We start from the raw sequence: 18,523 nt of genomic DNA on the forward strand, positions 1-18,523 counted from the left end.
CATCCCATTTTTGCAGATACATGCAATGTGTTGACAGCTGTCATCCCTATTTTGTAGGCACATACAATGTGTTGACAGCCGCAAAGACTAATAGTAAAGTTTTTCTGTTTTGATTATATAAAGTTATTTAGGGTTAAAAATGTGTGTGTGTGAGAGATTATTCAGACTTTTTCTGTAACAAGAGTTTTTTCATCTTGTACTTATGTTATAAAGTCCTATAACTAAAAAAAAAAATTAAAAAAACAAAACAAAAAAAACCTCTGAGGCTTGGCAAACAGCCTCTGGGGCTTGCTACCATTTCTAGATTCCTGAATATCCAAACAAGTTGCTTACCTTGAAGGAAGCAAACTAGTGACACAGGAAGACTACAAGACTACAATCCACAATATCAGACTATAAATAATCATTTAAAGGGAAAAAAAATCCATATGAATTGCTTCAAGGGGAACAAATGTAGTCATCTTTTTGGTTTTTTTTAAGCAGCAATAACTGGACTTAATTACAGCTTAGCTCTAAAGTTATCTAGAAGAAGCAATTGCAAACAAACCTTGTAAAAGTTCCCGTAGGATTTGCGAATGTTAATCCATTTTTTTGCAAAACGAGGATACTTGATACTGCTGATACGACACTGTATATTCAGGAACTTACTCATGTCCCAGGATCTGAGAAAAGCAAGAATTATAAACAGAACATGAACAAAGGAGAAATGAGCATTCACAAAGCCACTACTGGAAGAAAGAAACAATTACAAAATCTTTCAAACTCAAGTTGGAGCATTAGTTGGGTTTTGTCCTTTTTGCATTCATAAACTGAACTAAAGAATTTGTATATACAATTTCTGTTTAATGACACAGGCATTGACAAACCCTGGGCAGAGGTAAGAGGAGCAAGATTTCTTACTGCCAATTTGTTTTTTTAAATCGAAATCCTTCTTCAGCACTGCCTCAAACTCCTCCTCACTCCCTGCACGGCAGTTGGGCTCTGCAGATATTTGAGCCGCATGTAGAAAATTCAAGAAGTCTCATGGGCCATGAAACCGCGAGAATTCCCCAACTTCCTGCACCACATGGCTCCAGTATCTGCAGAGTCCAATCGCTGTGCAGGAGGAGTTTGAGGCACCGCTGTGAGTAATGTCTAGAAGGACATCATGAGAGAAACTGAGGAAAGGATGGAGGGAGGCACAAGAGAGGCTGGGAGAAAGCTGGGGAGAGGAGCATGAGAGACAGCCTGGGTGGCTGTAGGGGGAAGGTTATAAAAGAAAGACAGATTGGGTGAAGACTGTAGGGGGAGGGTTATGAAAGAATCAGAGAGAAGCTGATGGGGACCCAGCCTGTGGTGACAGGTGAAACAGAGGCAAACTGCCTCCTTGCTTCACCTATCTAGAGAGTGCTGTCACACAGCTGACAACATGCTTGGGAAGGAAGACTATTGATTTCTGCTATGATTAGCAGAGGCACCTTAAGGAACTAATTTACTAAAGTTCTGTTGCCCACAGACACAAAACAGGGGAGAAGGGTAAATCTTTAGTAAGTCAATTTCTAAAAAAGCAACTGCTAATTTGGAAGGGGATTCTAAACGCCATCCCCCTCTCAAAAAAACTTCACTGGAGACAATATTGGAAGGGTGGGGAAGGAGATGCAATAAATGTCTTAGATGCTGGCTCCTAGATTTAATAAAAATTTGTCAAGGCCTGCCCTAAGGAAAGCAAGGCGACGTCCCTGCATGCAGAGGAGTAAGGACTGGATCAACACTACCAGGTGAAATCTGATTGTAGTTGGCAATCTTAGCCAAACTACAGAAACTGGTAGCTAGTGCTACTACAGCAAGTCGCCGGGTGCTCACTGCGGCATGGAAGAAACCTGAAGTGCCAGCTGTTCATCAAGTAATTGCAAAAATTGACCATGTATATTGAATGACAAAACTTACAGTTATCCAAAAGAATAGACTTCATCATTTTACCAAAACCTGGGACCTATATGACAAGTGGAAGGACAACGCAGAGATTGAACTTTATGTTTTTCTTTTGCCTTGTCCCTTACTGCAAAGGCTTCAGCCATGACCTACTCAGTTTTTGTTTTCCTGTCAGCCTTTCATATGGAGGGATGGGGGGAGGGGATAATGGGGAATCATTACTGGATTGGATTCAGGCAATGTACTGAAGAACTACAGTACATATAGAGTATGTTGGGTTCCCTGATTGTTACCATTACTACAATTTCTCAATAAAAATAAAGCTAAAAAGAAATGTCTTGATTTGTATCAGGTGGTTACATTACTGCAAAAGGACTTCGGGGAGACAGACTGACTGGGGCTGCCTACCACTTTTATATTCTTTTAAATTCTTGTGTTTATTTTTATTTTCTTTACTTTTATTTCTCTTATATTTTTCTTTTATTGTTTTATAGTGTTCTTTGCTTCTGCCTCCCTATACTTCGCTCTGTTCTGCTTTAGTAACTACAGCAGCCTAGCAAATCTCTCTATATAAAAGGCAACACCAACGTTCTATGAAGCCTCCAGACGGAAGTGTGAAGGGGGAGAGATATCCGGTTTCCCCATGAGTGTCTGCCCCGCCCTCTCTGTAACACAAACAGTCAGTGAAGGAAAACAGCAGAGCACGAAATCAAATCACTGGCTCTGTAACAGTGAAGGACTCAGAGGGGGGAGGGGAGAGAGGAAGAGGGCAGGGACACACACACTCCCACATGCACACAGAAGAAAACCTTGCTAGCCCCCGTTTTATTTGCATCAGAAACGGGGCTTTTTTACTAGTTTTAAATAAAGTATGAACATTTAAGGTTTTTAAATTTGTCAAAAAATTTACTAATGAGCTGAGATATTGTTTAAGAAATGTATTCATGAAACATTTGTTAACTCTAATTCTGAAAAGATAATTGCAAATTTTTAAATATCAAGGGTATCAAGTGGAATGCACCAGAACATTGGTGGACTGGATTATTTGGAATCTTCTGGGAGCCTGAATCTTATGGCCTTTCTGGAGGACCAGGATACCATCAATACCAGGTTCACCCGCTAGTCTTTCTCCACAGAAAAGTTGCTGGATCATCTGTTCATATTTATATTCTGATCTCCTTTCAATCTTCCAAAGAGATATTCAGATAAGTTGCAAAAAATTGCTGTGATAAATACAATATAAAAAAAATGATGATGAAATGGGCCACAGTAAAATAATTTGTTCCTGTATTTGATGTATCAAATAAGCAGTATAATATTTTGAGTCTCTTGTTTCTACTCAATCTTTATCGATATTTGCAATGCCTGATAAATGAATGGTGACATGGAAGTAAATATCCACATCTTTCAATTTTGCTTTTTTGAACATTTCTTGTACAAAAAATGTTCTTAGGAACACTGTTTATTATCTCTATCAATGTTCAAAATTGAGGGAGATTGATGACCTTCAAATAATGCATCCCCTGCTACTGAACCCTTAGGACGGATGCCTGTAATGCTAACAGATCAGCTAGAAGTGCCAAAGATTCTTTCCATTTGCTCTTCGGGCTACAAAAATCCCTTTCCTTGTCTTCATGAAAACACAAACGGCACTGACAAGGTTCGTGACTAGGCCCAAGGTATGACAAGCACCAACTGCAAGAATCTGCTCCAAAGATGGTCGTTGCAGAACCACACCCACACATCTTAAAGTTGCTGTGGGCTTTATTCTGGGAAACACTGATGAAAAACATAGCTGCAGCAAAATCAAATATGCTCCGCCAGACCACCAATCACCAAAATTAAGGCAATTATAGATGAGCAACAACAACAACATAACTGAGCAACTTAAGATGTTAAAAAAGACCTAAGGATGCTAGGGGGTAGGGGGAAGAGATCCTCATGCAATAAAGTGTAAAACAAAAAAAAAATTACACCACAAAAAAAGGATGGGACATGACTTGAACGCATGTAAAATAGGTTCTGAGCAATTAAGACGTCACACACATGCCTGGTGCCTATATAAAAGCTTCTGATTTCACTAAGCTAGAGAGGCTTTTCCCATATGAGCTCTGGATGTCATCACCCACTTGTGAGTAACTGTAATCCTCCATGTCATTGAAGAAACTATCCTGCTTAATTCATTTCTTGTCCTTTGACTCTCAGAACAAACTAACAACAAACCTCAAAAGAAGCATACTGCCATCTACTAGTTGGATATAACTTCTCACTATCATTCTACTACTTGGCTTAATGCTCTGCTTTCTGGACTTTATTTTTTCCTCAAATTTTTCTAAAGCTCTCTAGATGTTTAAGACCTGTCGTTTCTTCCTCTTCAACATCAGCAAAATTCGCCCTTTCCTCTCCGAGCATACCACCCGAACTCTCATCCACGCTCTCATTACCTCTTGCCTTGACTACTGCAACCTACTTCTCACTGGACTCTCACTTAACCATCTATCCCCCCTTCAATCCATTCAGAACTCTGCTGCACGTCTTATATTCCGCCTGAACCGTTATACTCATATCACCCCTCTCCTCAGGTCACTTCACTGGCTTCCGATCAGATACCGCATACAGTTCAAGCTTCTCCTTCTTACCTACAAATGCACTCAGTCTGCAGCCCCTCATTACCTCTCTACCCTCATCTCCCCTTACGTTCCTGCCCGAAACCTCCGCTCACAGGACAAATCCCTCCTCTCAGTACCCTTCTCCACCACCGCCAACTCCAGGCTCCGCCCATTCTGCCTCGCCTCACCCTATGCTTGGAATAAACTTCCTGAGCCCTTACGCCAAGCCCCCTCCCTACCCATCTTCAAATCCTTACTCAAAGCCCACCTCTTCAATGTTGCTTTCGGCACCTAACCTTTATACCTTTCAGGAAATCCTGACTGCCCCAATCTGACGACCCCTACTTGACTGTTTGTACATTTGTCCATTAGATTGTAAGCTCTTTGAGCAGGGACTGTCCTTCTATGTTAAATTGTACAGCGCTGCGTAACCCTAGTACCGCTTTAGAAATGTCAAATAATAGTAGTAGTAATGCATAAAAAGAGGGAACTGCAATACAATTCACCTCATTCTGTGCAAACATACCCATCTGTAAGTATGCAGTATTTATACTTTGTTCCCAGTTCTTTTTGTCTCATCCAATCAACAGCTTTTTGAAGCACCTCAGGAAATGTGTCAGCCTTATCTACAAGGTCCTGTGAATAAAGTAAAACAAAAATAATTAAGTGCACATTATGCTATGGAGAAATACATGCCAACAATTTTTGCACACAGAAAAAGTTTACAGTAAGGTAACAGAAAAATTAGATCTGCTTATTTTCTTTCCTTTAGTCCCTCCAAACCAATCCAGACATATGGGTTATGCATTCCAACAAGCAGATCTGGAGACAAAGAACCACTGGCTTCAAAACTAAGTCTCCTGTGCAGCCCACAACCAGCCAGTATTTCCATACCAACGCATATAATACCCTTTGAACACTTCACACCCCCAAACTAGGGAACAAATTAGCAACAAATTCTAGATTCTTTCTTAAATGATGGTTTATAAAGACCTCTTGCTGCATAAACCTTGCTCATGTTCTGCTCCAGATATCTCAAACAATTATCTACCAAAACTGATCCTGGGTGGCTTCTGGGCTGGTCTGGAGGGACTAATGGAATGAACTTTCAATACAGAGGGAACCTCATACCCTTTCGAACCGTACACCAAAGCAACTGCCTCCTTTACCCACCTAGCTATTGTTGTTTTTGAGGCTACTTCCCCCTTCTTCTGTCCTCAAAGAAGAAGAACCTGTCAAACCAACAGAACTTCTCCATCCTTTCAACATACCCTGCACAGTGCCCTTCACACATCCAGTTTATGTTGCTTATTTCCTCCTGCCTCCCCTAACACTTGGGAGCGAATGACCTGATCAATATGGAACACACTGTTCTCAAGACCACCTTCTCCATGAAAGATAACAGAAAGGGACCCCCTACACAATAATGCCTGCAACTCAAATCCTTCTCACAGAACAAAATGACCACCAGAAAAAAAAAATCATATTCAAGATGATATCCTTCAATGACCACTCCCTCCACAACTCAAAAGGAGATTGGACTAAAACCAACACCACAAGATTCAAATCTCACGGGGGAACCACTGTGTGTGTCTTGGGGGCCTCAATAATTTCATCACATACAAGAAGCAAACCATATCCAGATGGGAACCAATTCCCTCCCTTACACTAAGCACCGATAACAAGCCTACACAAAGATCTGTACCTTAAGGGAGGCTGGAGACTGAGAAATACTTGCTGGCTGTGGGCTACACAGGACACTTATAGGTAAGTTTTGAAGACAGTGGTTCTCAGCAGTGGCGTAGCCAGACCTGACATTTTGGGTGGGCCTGGAGCTAATATGGGTGGGCACTATGTATATAGGTATGTGTAGCACTTAATGATGGATTTCTAAGTAGTCTGCCCAACAGCTGCCCTGCATCAATATAAACCACATATATACTTAATAGAAAAACAGATATTTGTAATACAGTTACATTATCCCATATCTTAAACTTGACCAGAAATAAGTCTGCAATAATGGCAAACATCTCAATACACATGACAGGATCCTGCAATATAATTACAGCAATAGCATAGATCCTTCAAACTTTGCTTTATAACAAATGCCTGATTAAGTACATTTTGAAGTCTTTTTCACTTCCTCTAGCTCTACTCTATCTCCCTTCTGATGCTGACAAAATAAAATGACCACGGTTTGGTACATATCCTTCAACTTTACATTATAATAAATATATATGCCTTATTAAGCTGTATTAATCAAACATTTAAAATTTGGTAAATATACCTTTGAAGACTTCTTCCTTTTCTACCTACTATGGAATTTGTCGCATATAGAGGACATAGCTAGAATGTTTCCTCTTATAGCTTTCCATAGGAAAAATGTATTTAAATTCAGGTAGCACCTCAATAATAACAACACAAAATCCCTTCACCTCCAGGTACTTTGTGAAGAAACAGAAAATCCTGCAAAGAAGCTTCTTGAGTCTATGTTGCAAACCTTAACCAATTCTGAATACAAATGCCAATAACAGTACCTTTAAAAAGGCAGCAGTGAATACACACAACATCAATACGCATCTCATTGGAAAGGCCAGACAAGTCAGACTCCTAGATCCCCCACACAAACTACATGCCAGCAAAATCTCTCACCTGCTGGTTCACATGCAAAACACAAACCAACCCTCATCAATTATAGAATTAAGGACCAAAAATCAGAAATTGTCTTGTAGCCTGGCATCAGTCCTTCCCTTCCTTACCCCCCTATTCATCCTTGTAGCCTGGCATCGGCCTTTCCCTTCCCTATCCCACCATCCAGCCCTTCCCTTCTCTACTCTACCCCCACTATCTATTCCCATACCCCAGCATCCCTTCCCTTCCCCACCATCCATCTGATTGGTAGGCATCTGCCCCAGCCCTCCCTGCACACAGCCTAGCATTAGCCCTGTCCTACCCCCTTACCCATAACTCCCTAGTATGGCATCCCCTCACCCCCACCCAGAAACCTGCCCACATTAAATATAAAGCATTTAAATAATAATATTATTATTTTAACCTGGGCACTGCAGAGGACGCACAGAGGGAAACGATGCGAGAGGAGACGAACCTGCCTGCGTGCCTGCCTCAGTGAGCACTGCTGCGCTGCCTTCACTTCCAGTTCACCGCGACTTGGAGAGGAGAGGGGAGGGCAGGGGAGGGAGGCGACATGCTGGACATGGAGGGGAGGGCAGGGGAGAGGAGAATTGCGAGTTCGGGTAAAAGATTTTGGAGCGCGGGAGCAGGAACGGAAGGGAGCGGGCAAGTGAGCTGGACTTCAGGAAAAAGGTGCCGGTACGCTTTACCGGCACAAAACAAGCACTGTATGTATCCCTCACTGATAAGTCTCTGACTCTAAAGTTTAGCAATTTCATTAAAGCAAATTGTATTTTCACATATCACAAACTCTTCCTATCCAAGGAGAATGTTTTATATAAAAACAAACACAAAAAAAAGCAATCAGATTTTCACTTACCAGCTCTGTCAACACTATCTCAGCTAAATTTCCTCTTTGAACCTACTGTTGGAACCATCAGCCAATGAAATGGCTTTTAGCTGTAGCTATCCCAGGTTACCTGATAATTATGCACACATCATTGCAGTCATACCCTCCTCTCGGTGTACATGCTCAGAAAAAAAAACAACTTTGAACCATTTAAAGATTTTAACAATTACACTATTTATTTTTTATTTCTCCCCAGTCTCACTTGCACACCTCCCTCCAAACCTGTTCTCTTTAATTTGAATGTTGTTCACTTCAAGCTCACCCCAAATGAGAAGTTCTTCCCACACCAAAGACATATATAGCACTGGTTGTATTCTTTTAAGCAACTTCAGCAGAGCGTGCCTGCCTCAGTGAGCATTGCTGCGCTGCCTTCACTTCCAGTTCACCAGGACAACTTGGGCAGGGAAGAGAGGAAAATCACAACTTCAGGTAAAAGATTTTGTAAGTGAGCGGACCTCAGGAAAAAGGTGCCAGCACAAAAAAAGCACTGATCAGGAGAAACTGGGTGGGCCTGAGCCCACCCGTAGCTACGCCCCTGGTTCTCAGTGTCCTGAGCTGTCAAACATCCTGCACTAATAGAAAAAAAAATCTAAAAAAAATTCAGCATAGCTTTTTATATCAGAAGCAATCTCCAATTGTGCAGACGGTTAGCAGGTGATTTGCATTCCAATCATACTACCCTTTAGCACAAAAGGTTTTACTGAAGACTTACTCTTATACCACTGGAAAATCAAAAGTAGATCATTGTGCTAATGTAGCTTATTACCTCAGCCCTTGTTCCATTCATTGTCAAAGCTGGTAAGATAAGAAAAATACAAAAGCAACTGAAAGCCATAATTTTAGCACAGGGGAGAAAACAAGTTTATTTCCCTTTTCTATTTCCCAGTTTCTTATCCCGGCCATATATATGCATGTTCTCCATTGCAGCTCTAAGTCCATTCTGTTCATGCGTTTGCACAGTGAGCAGAGACAGGACAGCAAATGATACATACCTGTAGCAGGTGTTCTCTGAGGACAGCAGGCTGATGTCTCACAACTAGGTTGACGTCCATGGCAGCCCCCACCAACCGGAACAAAACTTCGCGGGCGGTCCCGCACGCAGGGCACGCCCACCGCACATGCGCGGCCGTCTTCCCGCCCGTGCGCGACCGTTCCCGCTCAGTTGAATGACAAGCAAAGGAATGAGTAAAAACGCAACTCCAAAGGGGAGGAGGGAGGGTAGGTGAGAACAATCAGCCTGCTGTCCTCGGAGAACACCTGCTACAGGTATGTATCATTCGCTTTCTCCGAGGACAAGCAGGCTGCTTGTTCTCACGACTGGGGTATTCCTAGCTCTCAGGCTCACTCAAAACAAGAACTCAGGTCAATTTAACCTCACAACGGCGAGGGCATAACAGAAATTGACATACGAAGAACAACTAACTGAGAGTGCAGCCTGAACAGAATAAAATCGGGTCCTGGAGGGTGGAGTTGGATTCAAACCCCAAACAGATTCTGCAGCACCGAATGCCCGAACAGACTGTCGCGTCGGGTATCCTGCTGGAGGCAGTAATGTGATGTGAATGTGTGGACAGATGACAACGTCGCAGCCTTGCAAATCTCTTCAATAGTGGCTGACTTCAAGTGGGCCACTGACGCTGCCATGGCTCTAACACTATGAGCCGTGACATGACCCTCGAGAGCCAGCCCAGCCTGGGCGTAAGTGAAGGAAATGCAATCTGCTAGCCAATTGGAGATGGTGCGTTTCCCGACAGCGACCCCTTTCCTATTGGGGTCGAAAGAAATAAACAATTGGGCGGACTGTCTGTGGGGCTGTGTCCGCTCCAGATAGAAGGCCAACGCTCGCTTGCAGTCCAATGTGTGCAACTGACATTCAGCAGGGCGGGTATGTGGTCTGGGAAAGAATGTTGGCAAGACAATTGACTGGTTAAGATGGAACTCCGACACCACCTTTGGCAGGAACTTAGGGTGAGTGCGGAGTACTACTCTGTTATGATGAAATTTGGTATAAGGAGCATGAGCTAACAGGGCTTGCAGCTCACTGACTCTACAAGCTGAAGTAACTGCCACCAAGAAAATGACCTTCCAGGTCAAGTACTTCAGATGGCAGGAATTCAGTGGCTCAAAAGAAGGTTTCATCAGCTGGGTGAGGACGACGTTGAGATCCCATGACACTGCAGGAGACTTGACAGGGGGCCTTGACAAAACCAAGCCCCTCATGAATCGAACGACTAAAGGCTCTCCAGAGATGGCTTTACCCTCTACACGATAATGGTAAGCACTAATCGCACTAAGGTGATTCCTTACTGAGTTGGTCTTGAGGCCAGACTCTGATAAGTGCATACGGTATTCAAGCAGGTTCTGTGCAGGACAAGAGCGAGGTTCTAAGGCCTTGCTCTCACACCAAACGACAAACCTCCTCCACTTAAAAAAAGTGGAATCCTTTCTAGAAGCAAGCAAGACGCGGGAGACACCCTCAGACAGACCCAACAAAGCAAAGTCTACGCCCTCAACATCCAGGCCGTGAGAGCCAGAGACTGAAGGTTGGGGTGCAGAAGCGCTCCGTCGTTCTGCGAAATGTGAGTCGGAAAACACTCCAATCTCCACGGTTCTTCGGAGGACAACTCCAGAAGTAGAGGGAACCAGATCTGACGGGGCCAAAAAGGCGCTATCAGAATCATGGTGCCGTGGTCTTGCTTGAGCTTCAGTAAGGTCTTCCCCACCAAAGGTATGGGAGGATAAGCATACAGGAGGCCAGTCCCCCAATGGAGGAGAAAGGCATCCAGCGCCAGTCTGCCGTGGGCCTGTAGTCTGGAACAGAACAGAGGCAGCTTGTGGTTGGTCTGAGAGGCGAAAAGGTCCACCGAGGGAGTGCCCCACTCTCGGAAGATCTTGCGTACCACTCTGGAATGGAGCGACCACTCGTGCGGTTGCATGACTCTGCTCAGTCTGTCGGCCAGACTGTTGTTTACGCCTGCCAGGTATGTGGCTTGGAGAAGCATGCCGAACTGGCAAGCCCAATGCCACATCCCGACGGCTTCCTGACACAGGGGGCGAGATCCGGTGCCCCCTGCTTGTTGATGTAATACATTGCAACCTGTCTGTCCGAATTTGGATGATTTGGTAGGACAGCTGATCTCTGAAGGCCTTCAGCGCGTTCCAGACCGCTCGGAGCTCCAGGAGGTTGATCTGAAGATCCTGTTCCTAGAGGGACCACAGACCCTGGGTGTGGAGTCCATCGACATGAGCTCCCCACCCAGGCGAGATGCATCCGTCGTCAGCACTTTCGTGGGCTGCGGAATTTGGAATGGATGTCCCAGGGTCAAATTGGTCCGAATGGTCCACCAGTGCAGCGAATTGCGGCAACTGATGGACAGACGGATGACATCCTCTAGATTCCCGGTAGCTTGACACCACTGGGAAGCTAGGGTCCATTGAGCAGGTCTCATGGTGAGGCGAGCCATGGGAGTCACATGAACCGTGGAGGCCATATGACCCAGGAGTCTCAACATCTGCCGAGCTGTGACCTGCTGAGATGCTCTGGTCTGAGAGGCAAGGGATAGAAGGTTCTGGGCCCTTGCTTCGGGAAGGAAGGCCTGAGCCATCTGAGAATTCAGCAGCGCTCGTATGAATTCCAGAGATTGGACTGGCTGGAGATGGGACTTCGGGTAATTTATCACAAACCCCAGCAGCTCCAGAAGGTGGATAGACCGAAGAGCTCCTGCCTCTGAGGTGCTCTGACCAGCCAATCGTCGAGATACGGGAACACATGCACTCCCAGCTTGCGTATACGCCGCAACCACCACGAGACACTTCGTGAATACCGTGGTGCAGAGGCGAGCCCAAAGGGCAGCACACAATACTGAAAGTGCCGTGTCCCCAGACGGAATCGGAGATACTGTCTGTGAGCTGGCAGTATCGGGATGCGAGTGTAAGCGTCCTTTAAATCCAGGGAACATAGCGAATCGTCTTTCTGAATCATTGGTAGAAGGGTGCCTAAGGAAGCATCCTGAACTTCTCTTTGACCAGGTATTTGTTCAGGCCTCTCAGGTCTAGGATGGGGCGCATCCCCCTGTTTTCTTTTCACAAGGAAGTACCTGGAATAGAATCCCTGCCCTTCCTGCCCGGTGGCACGGGCTCGACCGCATTGGCGCTGAGAGGGCGGAGAGTTCCTCTGCAAGTACCTGCCTGTGATGGGAGCTGAAGGATTGGGCTCCCGGTGGGCAATTTGGTGGAGTAGAGGCCAAATTCAGGGTGTATCTGCACCGCACTATTTGGAGAACCCACTGGTAGGAGGTTATCAGAGGCCACCTTTGGTGAAAAAACTTTCAACCTCCCCCCGACCAGCAGGTCGTCCGGTACGGACACTTTGATGGCGGCTATGTTCCCATGGATCCAGTCAAAAGCCCGTCCCCGCCTTTTGCTGTGGAGGCGCAGGGGGCTGCTTAGGCGCACGCTGTTGACGGGAACGAGTGCGCTGGGACTGTCCCTGTGCCTGAGGAGGCCTTCGGGCGGCTGGGTGTACCTATGCTTGTTGTAGGCGTAGGGCGCAGCCTGCCTGGCTCGGGAAAAAACGTCCACCTGTTGAGGTGGATGCTGAAGGCGCCCGGTGGGAGAGCTTGTCGAGAGCGGTTTCCTGCTGGTGTAGTTGGTCCACCAACTGCTCGACCTTCTCGCTAAAGATGTTATCCCCCCGGCAAGGGACATCCGCCAGTCGTTTGCTGGGTGCGGTTGTCCAGGTCAGAGACACACAGCCAGGAGAGTCTGCGCATCCACTATACCTTGGGCCGCAGCTCGAGATACCACATCACAGGTGTCATAGATACCCCTGGACAGGAACTTTCTGCACGCCTTCAGCTGCCTGATCACCTCCTGAAAGGGCCTGGACTGCTCCGGAGGGAGCTTGTCAACCAGGTCCGCCAGTTGCTTCACATTGTTCCGCATGTGAATGCTCGTGTAGAGCTGGTATGACTGGATGCAGGTCACGAGCATGGAAGATTGGTAGGCCTTCCTCCCAAACGAGTCCAGAGTGCGAGACTCCCGCCCCGGGAGACCTACATTGTAACTACACAGAAAGAGTGTAGATTGTCCGCCTTATTTTCGAAAGAGAAAGACGCCCATATTTCGACCCAAATCGGGAGATGGGCGTCTTTCTCCGTGGGCGCCCAAATCGGTATAACCAAATCAGTATAATCGAAAGCCGATTTTGGGCGTCTTCAACTGAAATCTGTGGCGGGAAACGGCCAAAGTTGACAGGGCGTGTTAGAGGCATGGTGAAGACTGGACTGGGGCGTGTTTATCGGCCGAGGAGAGATAGGCGTTCTCGGCCAATAATCGAAAAAAGAAAGGCATTTTTAGCGCGAATTTGGGTCATTTTTTGGACCCTTTTTTTTTTTTCCACGAACAAGTCCCAAAAAAGTGCCCTAAATGACCAGATGACCACCCGACTCCCCCAGTGGTCACTAACCCCCTCCCACCAACAAAAAATGAACTTTAAAAACTTGTTTTGCCAGCCTCAAATGTCATACCCAGCTCCTGACAGCAGTATGCAGGTCCCTGGAGCAGTTGTTAGTGGGTACAGTGGACTTCAGGCAGGTGGAACCAGGCCCATCCCCCCACCTGTTACACTTGTGGTGGTAAATGAGAGGCCTCCAAACCACCCACAAAACCCACATGTAGGTGTCCCCCTTCAGCCATAAGGGCTATGGTAATGGTGTAGATTTGTGGGCAGTGGGCTTTGGGGGGGATTTGGGGAGCTCAGCACCCAAGGTAAGGGATCTACGGACTTGGGAGGTATGTAACTTTTTTTTTAATTGTTACAAGTGCCCCCTAGGGTGCCCGGTTGGTGTCCTGGCATGTGAGGGGGACCAGTGCACTACGAATCCTGGCCCCTCCCATGACCCAGTGCCTTGGAGTTATTCGTTTTTGAGCTGGGCGCCTTCATTTTCCATTATCACTGAAAAACGAAACCGCCTAGCTCAAATCCGCACAAATCTGATGCATTTGGCTGGCACAAACCGTATTACCGGAAAAAAAAAATACGGTTTGTCCCACCCTTCATGTACCCGTTCTCGGAGATAAGACGCCCATTCAGATGGGCATTCACGTTCGATTATACCCCTCCAGTGCTCCAAGTATCCAAACTTGTCACCAGCAAAGAAACGTGCATTCGAGAACACTTAGAACATAACATAAGACAATTATACCTGAGTAATTCCAGTCAGACTGATGCAGAATTCAGACAGCCGTGTTTTATTCTCTGCCTCACATACTCTTGAAAGGTATCTTCCTATAGAAGCCAAAGGAGGAGAAAGGAAAGATGCAGTTTTCTGTGTGCGATATTTGACAGGTATGCATTTCAGCAATTCTAGCATTTGAGAATGATGCGAATGATGTGCCAGTTACTCCGAGCTCCTCATAATAGTGTTTACCCCCAAGCTATATAACATAGTTCAAGAAAGAAATCTTAAATGGTGAGTGTGACAAGGTAGAGACACAGCATAGCATTATTGGGCCATCTGAAGAGCTTCAAATTTTAGAAATCAATTTGAGTTAGGCCGTGGACATCAGGTAATCGCACGGTTGTCTAGCTCCAACAATAAAGCTATACCAGGTAATCTTGTAGGCAAGTTTGGGCTCAACAGTCTACCTGCATATTGCACTACAGCCAGGCAAAGGCCCGCTGCCGAATGCCGTTTTACCGCCTCCGCTGTCATCGCCCACCCCCGACAGGAACCCAGCAGGACTTACCCTGGACCGAGAAAGTGTGGGAACTGACAGCTGAGCCTAAGAAAAAAAAAAACTCTGACTCCACTTCGAGGCAGGCTCAGACAAGCAGGCAACAGAAAACAGGACTCGGACAGCAGTAACACAAACCTGCTCTCAGCAAAAACACACTTCCCTGTGCTTCTGTGTTTCTCTTTTAAATAAATTCTATGGTTCTCTTTTTTTTTTTTTTTTTTTTTTTTTTAAGTGAGGAGGCAGAAACAAACAGGGAAGGAAATGAACAGCCAAAGCCTGTTCAGAGGGAATTTGAGGTGCAGCAGGGACCCAGCAACTGCGTATGCTGCCAAAGGGGACACCACCAGTTCGCCACCCCCCGGCTCAAACTGGCCACCGGCCCAGGAGCACCCTCAGAGGCCTTGGGTCCAGGAGCTGAGAAACAGCCGTCCACCACCTGCTGAGATAGAGACATACTGACTGAGGAAGGAGCTGGCCGTCTGGCATCACTGCCTTTAGTTTATCTCTATCTCCACCTGCTGGTAGGTGGACTTAACCCACTAGTTCCTGTATTCATCTGCTGCAAGTGACAAGGAAGTTTACCAGTCAAAATAATTAGAAACCAAGAACAAATTTAAACACAGTTCAAATATACTTTGCTTTTCTATGTTTCTTCGCTCACCCTTCTCGCTCTTTCCAGGCACTCCTCCCTTCCCTTCTCGCATTCTCTATCCCTCTCCTTCCTCCTGACATTTCCCTACCCCCATCAAACCCTCCCTTGTCCCACTAGTGTTTACCTCCTGTTCTCTCCCCTTCCCTCTGCCCACTTTCAACACTCTCCTATCCTCAAGCTTCCTTATTAGCCCCCCCCCCCCAAAAGCTTTCCTGAGCCCAGAATGTACCCCTATGAGCAAGTACCAGTTATTGAGTCAGATGTGCCCAAGTTAGGTTTTGTTACTCTTTTTTAATCCTGCCTACATATATGGACATGTTTGAGGCTGTTAAGATTCTTGTACTTACTAAAATCAAATGTTATGACATTTCCACAACTGTTGAACAATATTTCAGCACACACCTGTTCTCACAACCATACTAACCCAACTGGGATGTCACATGTTAGACTGTCAATAACATCCCAAAGTCAAATCTTAACCTCATGTCCGACATCTTATTAAAAGGCTTACCTTACTATTTGCAAGGTACTTGTGTTGAGCAGGACGATGGGGAACTCTATTGATTTCATGCACCATTACCCGAGGGGTTGTCTTCTTCACAAGTGGCCTCAAAATCAATACTGCATATGCTAGTCATAGTTAGGGTGTCTGTACTCCCATCATTAGCCTCTTTCCGCAACTTCTGCTGTTTGTAATGGTTTTTCAATCTCCTTACTGCAGAACTCCTTCACACCTCTGAGGGGATAGCGAAAAACAACCGTCACTAAGTAACATAAGTGGGGACAGTTTGGTTACTTGCAGCAAATAAAAACCACAATCATTCTATTACTATATCTATATACAACCTAGATGTTTATGTTATTCCTGTATTTCATTTCTCCTATTGTGAATGCTAAGGTGTACTGTGCTCTGACTGGTGGTATATATTTGGAAAATAAAATAAAAACGTAGGGATCTTTTACCACTACAACTAGGGAAGTATCTCCTTTAAGCCAGCATAGGCAACCCTAATCAAAGAGCCAGCAAGTTGGAGCTTCAAACCCTGAGATCATATGCTCAAAAACACACAGTTGCTTACCTTTGTAAGACAGAAAGATAAATCAAGACCAATAGTGAGAGGTCATCCAACAATGCCAACACAGAACAGTTTTTTCTCAGAGCTCAGAAAAACAGGATCAATCAGCCCTATTAGTGGGGACCTCATATCTGAGGGTTGTCATAATCATGATTTACTTCTGCACTCAAGCAATTCAAACAAGAGATGGGGAAATCAGTGTTAGAGGCCTTGTAATATCGCCTGTCCAAATGCACCGTCTCAGACACTGTCAAGAGTAATGTGATGTGATTATAGGACTAGAAGCCCCAGTGACTGTCTGCATATTCCCTCAATGGAGAAGTAGAGGTGGACAACCAGCACCATCATGGCTCAATCTTCTATGTGTTAATTGTAATCCTCTCAGGCTATACCAACAGGCGCCTGTGGAGTTGGTACAATGTCAATGCTACACTTCTTGATTGCAGTGCAGTATACAACAGAAGCAGTATATAAAATTATAGTTACTTAAAGCAACAAAAATAAGAATTATTATTTAAACCCAACCAAAAAGATACATTTTCAACATTTTGTGAATGTCAAGTAACTCCGTTCCAAACGATATCAACTGGAGAAAATTCCATTCAGGAATAATAAAAAAATTTAATCATCTTCAAAAAAACGTAAGTTTCTAAAAGGTGAAGGACAAAGAATAAGCTGATCCCTTAATGAGACGAGTGACCAAATAGTGAATTGGAGGTCAGTGATGTAAATATGATGTAGAACCATAAATAAATTTGAAACAACAACAAAACACCATAAACAATATCCTTTTGACTACCGGGAGCCAATGTAATTGAGCCATAAATCTTGATATATTGGTAAACTTGTGTAATCTAAAATTAGCCTCAAAGTGGTCTTCTGGATAAGTTGACGTTTTTAAGATATTTACTGCTTAACCCTAAATAGAGTACAATAGTCTAGTTGTGACACTCTCAATATCTGGACTAAGAGTGAAAATGCTCTTGAGTAAACAAAAACAAAACAAAAAAAAAAAAACAGACCTCGTTAGCCGCAACTGCCTCATACACAAACCGTTGTCTCTGACTGATATTAACCATTAATTTTTTTTCCCTGGATCTAAGGTGCTAGTAAATATAACATTTACCGGTACTTTAGAACTAGGATAAAATAGTTTAAGTATAAAATAATAAATTTACCATATATTATATTCAGGAGTTGGAGTCAGTACATTTTTACCAGCTCCAGCCAAAATTGTTTCGGACTCTGACTCCACAGCCCAGTGACTAATACATTATCCAGTTAGATACTGTTCTTTTGGCTATTCCAATTCCTGATCTATTAAGCTCGAACAGTATGAAAAGCTGTGTAATGTTCTTTTCATGTGGTAGGCCAGCATTTTTACAGTTCAATGTGTACATGGCATCTTTAAACTTACAAGGTTTCAGAGGGGGGAAAAAAAAGGAAGGGGAAACTAGGGCAACTACAGACAAGAGATAGGATGCACCCTGCTACTCACTTCATAAATTATGTACCCAACAGTAGGGCACACCTGTTTTACCCTTGAAAAAATATTAGACGGAATACTGATCAAAAGGAAACCTCTACAGATTATTGCCCCCACAAAGACTCTGCGTACTTGCATCATTTTCAGGGTGCCCAAATCATGGAGAGCCAATACCTCACAGCTAACAAGAGGTAGCAGGAAGGCTTGAATTGTTCTGCAGGCTATATGCAGGACATCCCTGCCCTACTGGTCTGTCTTGATTTGAAACCTTGTGTAAACTCTCTCATGATGTTCTCTTACCCTCTAAAAGCTAACAAAAGAAACATATTAGCATATTCATAGTCTAACCTGGAACATAAAGAGGAAAATCCCAGACAAGCACTCTTTTCCTGGTCCAAAAGATGTTGCCCACAGAAAAATGGACACTTGAAAATCAAGCCAAATGCTTCAAACTGAAGTTCTTAAATTCCCCTCTCTTTTAATCTGTCAGAGATACATCTCTCACTG

General features: G+C 44.6%; 1 protein-coding gene across 1 annotated transcript in view; it reads right to left on the minus strand.

The window, feature by feature from the left end:
- The window catches only part of LOC115462074 (3'-5' exoribonuclease 1-like), a 34,672-nt gene that overhangs the window by 12,138 nt on the left and 4,011 nt on the right, over positions 1-18,523 (minus strand). The window contains 6 exon segments of the mRNA XM_030192115.1: positions 548-662; positions 5,047-5,156; positions 14,268-14,314; positions 14,317-14,350; positions 15,971-16,030; positions 16,033-16,180. Of these exon segments, the coding sequence (XP_030047975.1) occupies positions 548-662; positions 5,047-5,156; positions 14,268-14,314; positions 14,317-14,350; positions 15,971-16,030; positions 16,033-16,180 (514 nt within the window).

This window comes from Microcaecilia unicolor, chromosome 2 (assembly GCF_901765095.1).
Source record: "Microcaecilia unicolor chromosome 2, aMicUni1.1, whole genome shotgun sequence".
Lineage (NCBI taxonomy): Eukaryota > Metazoa > Chordata > Amphibia > Gymnophiona > Siphonopidae > Microcaecilia > Microcaecilia unicolor.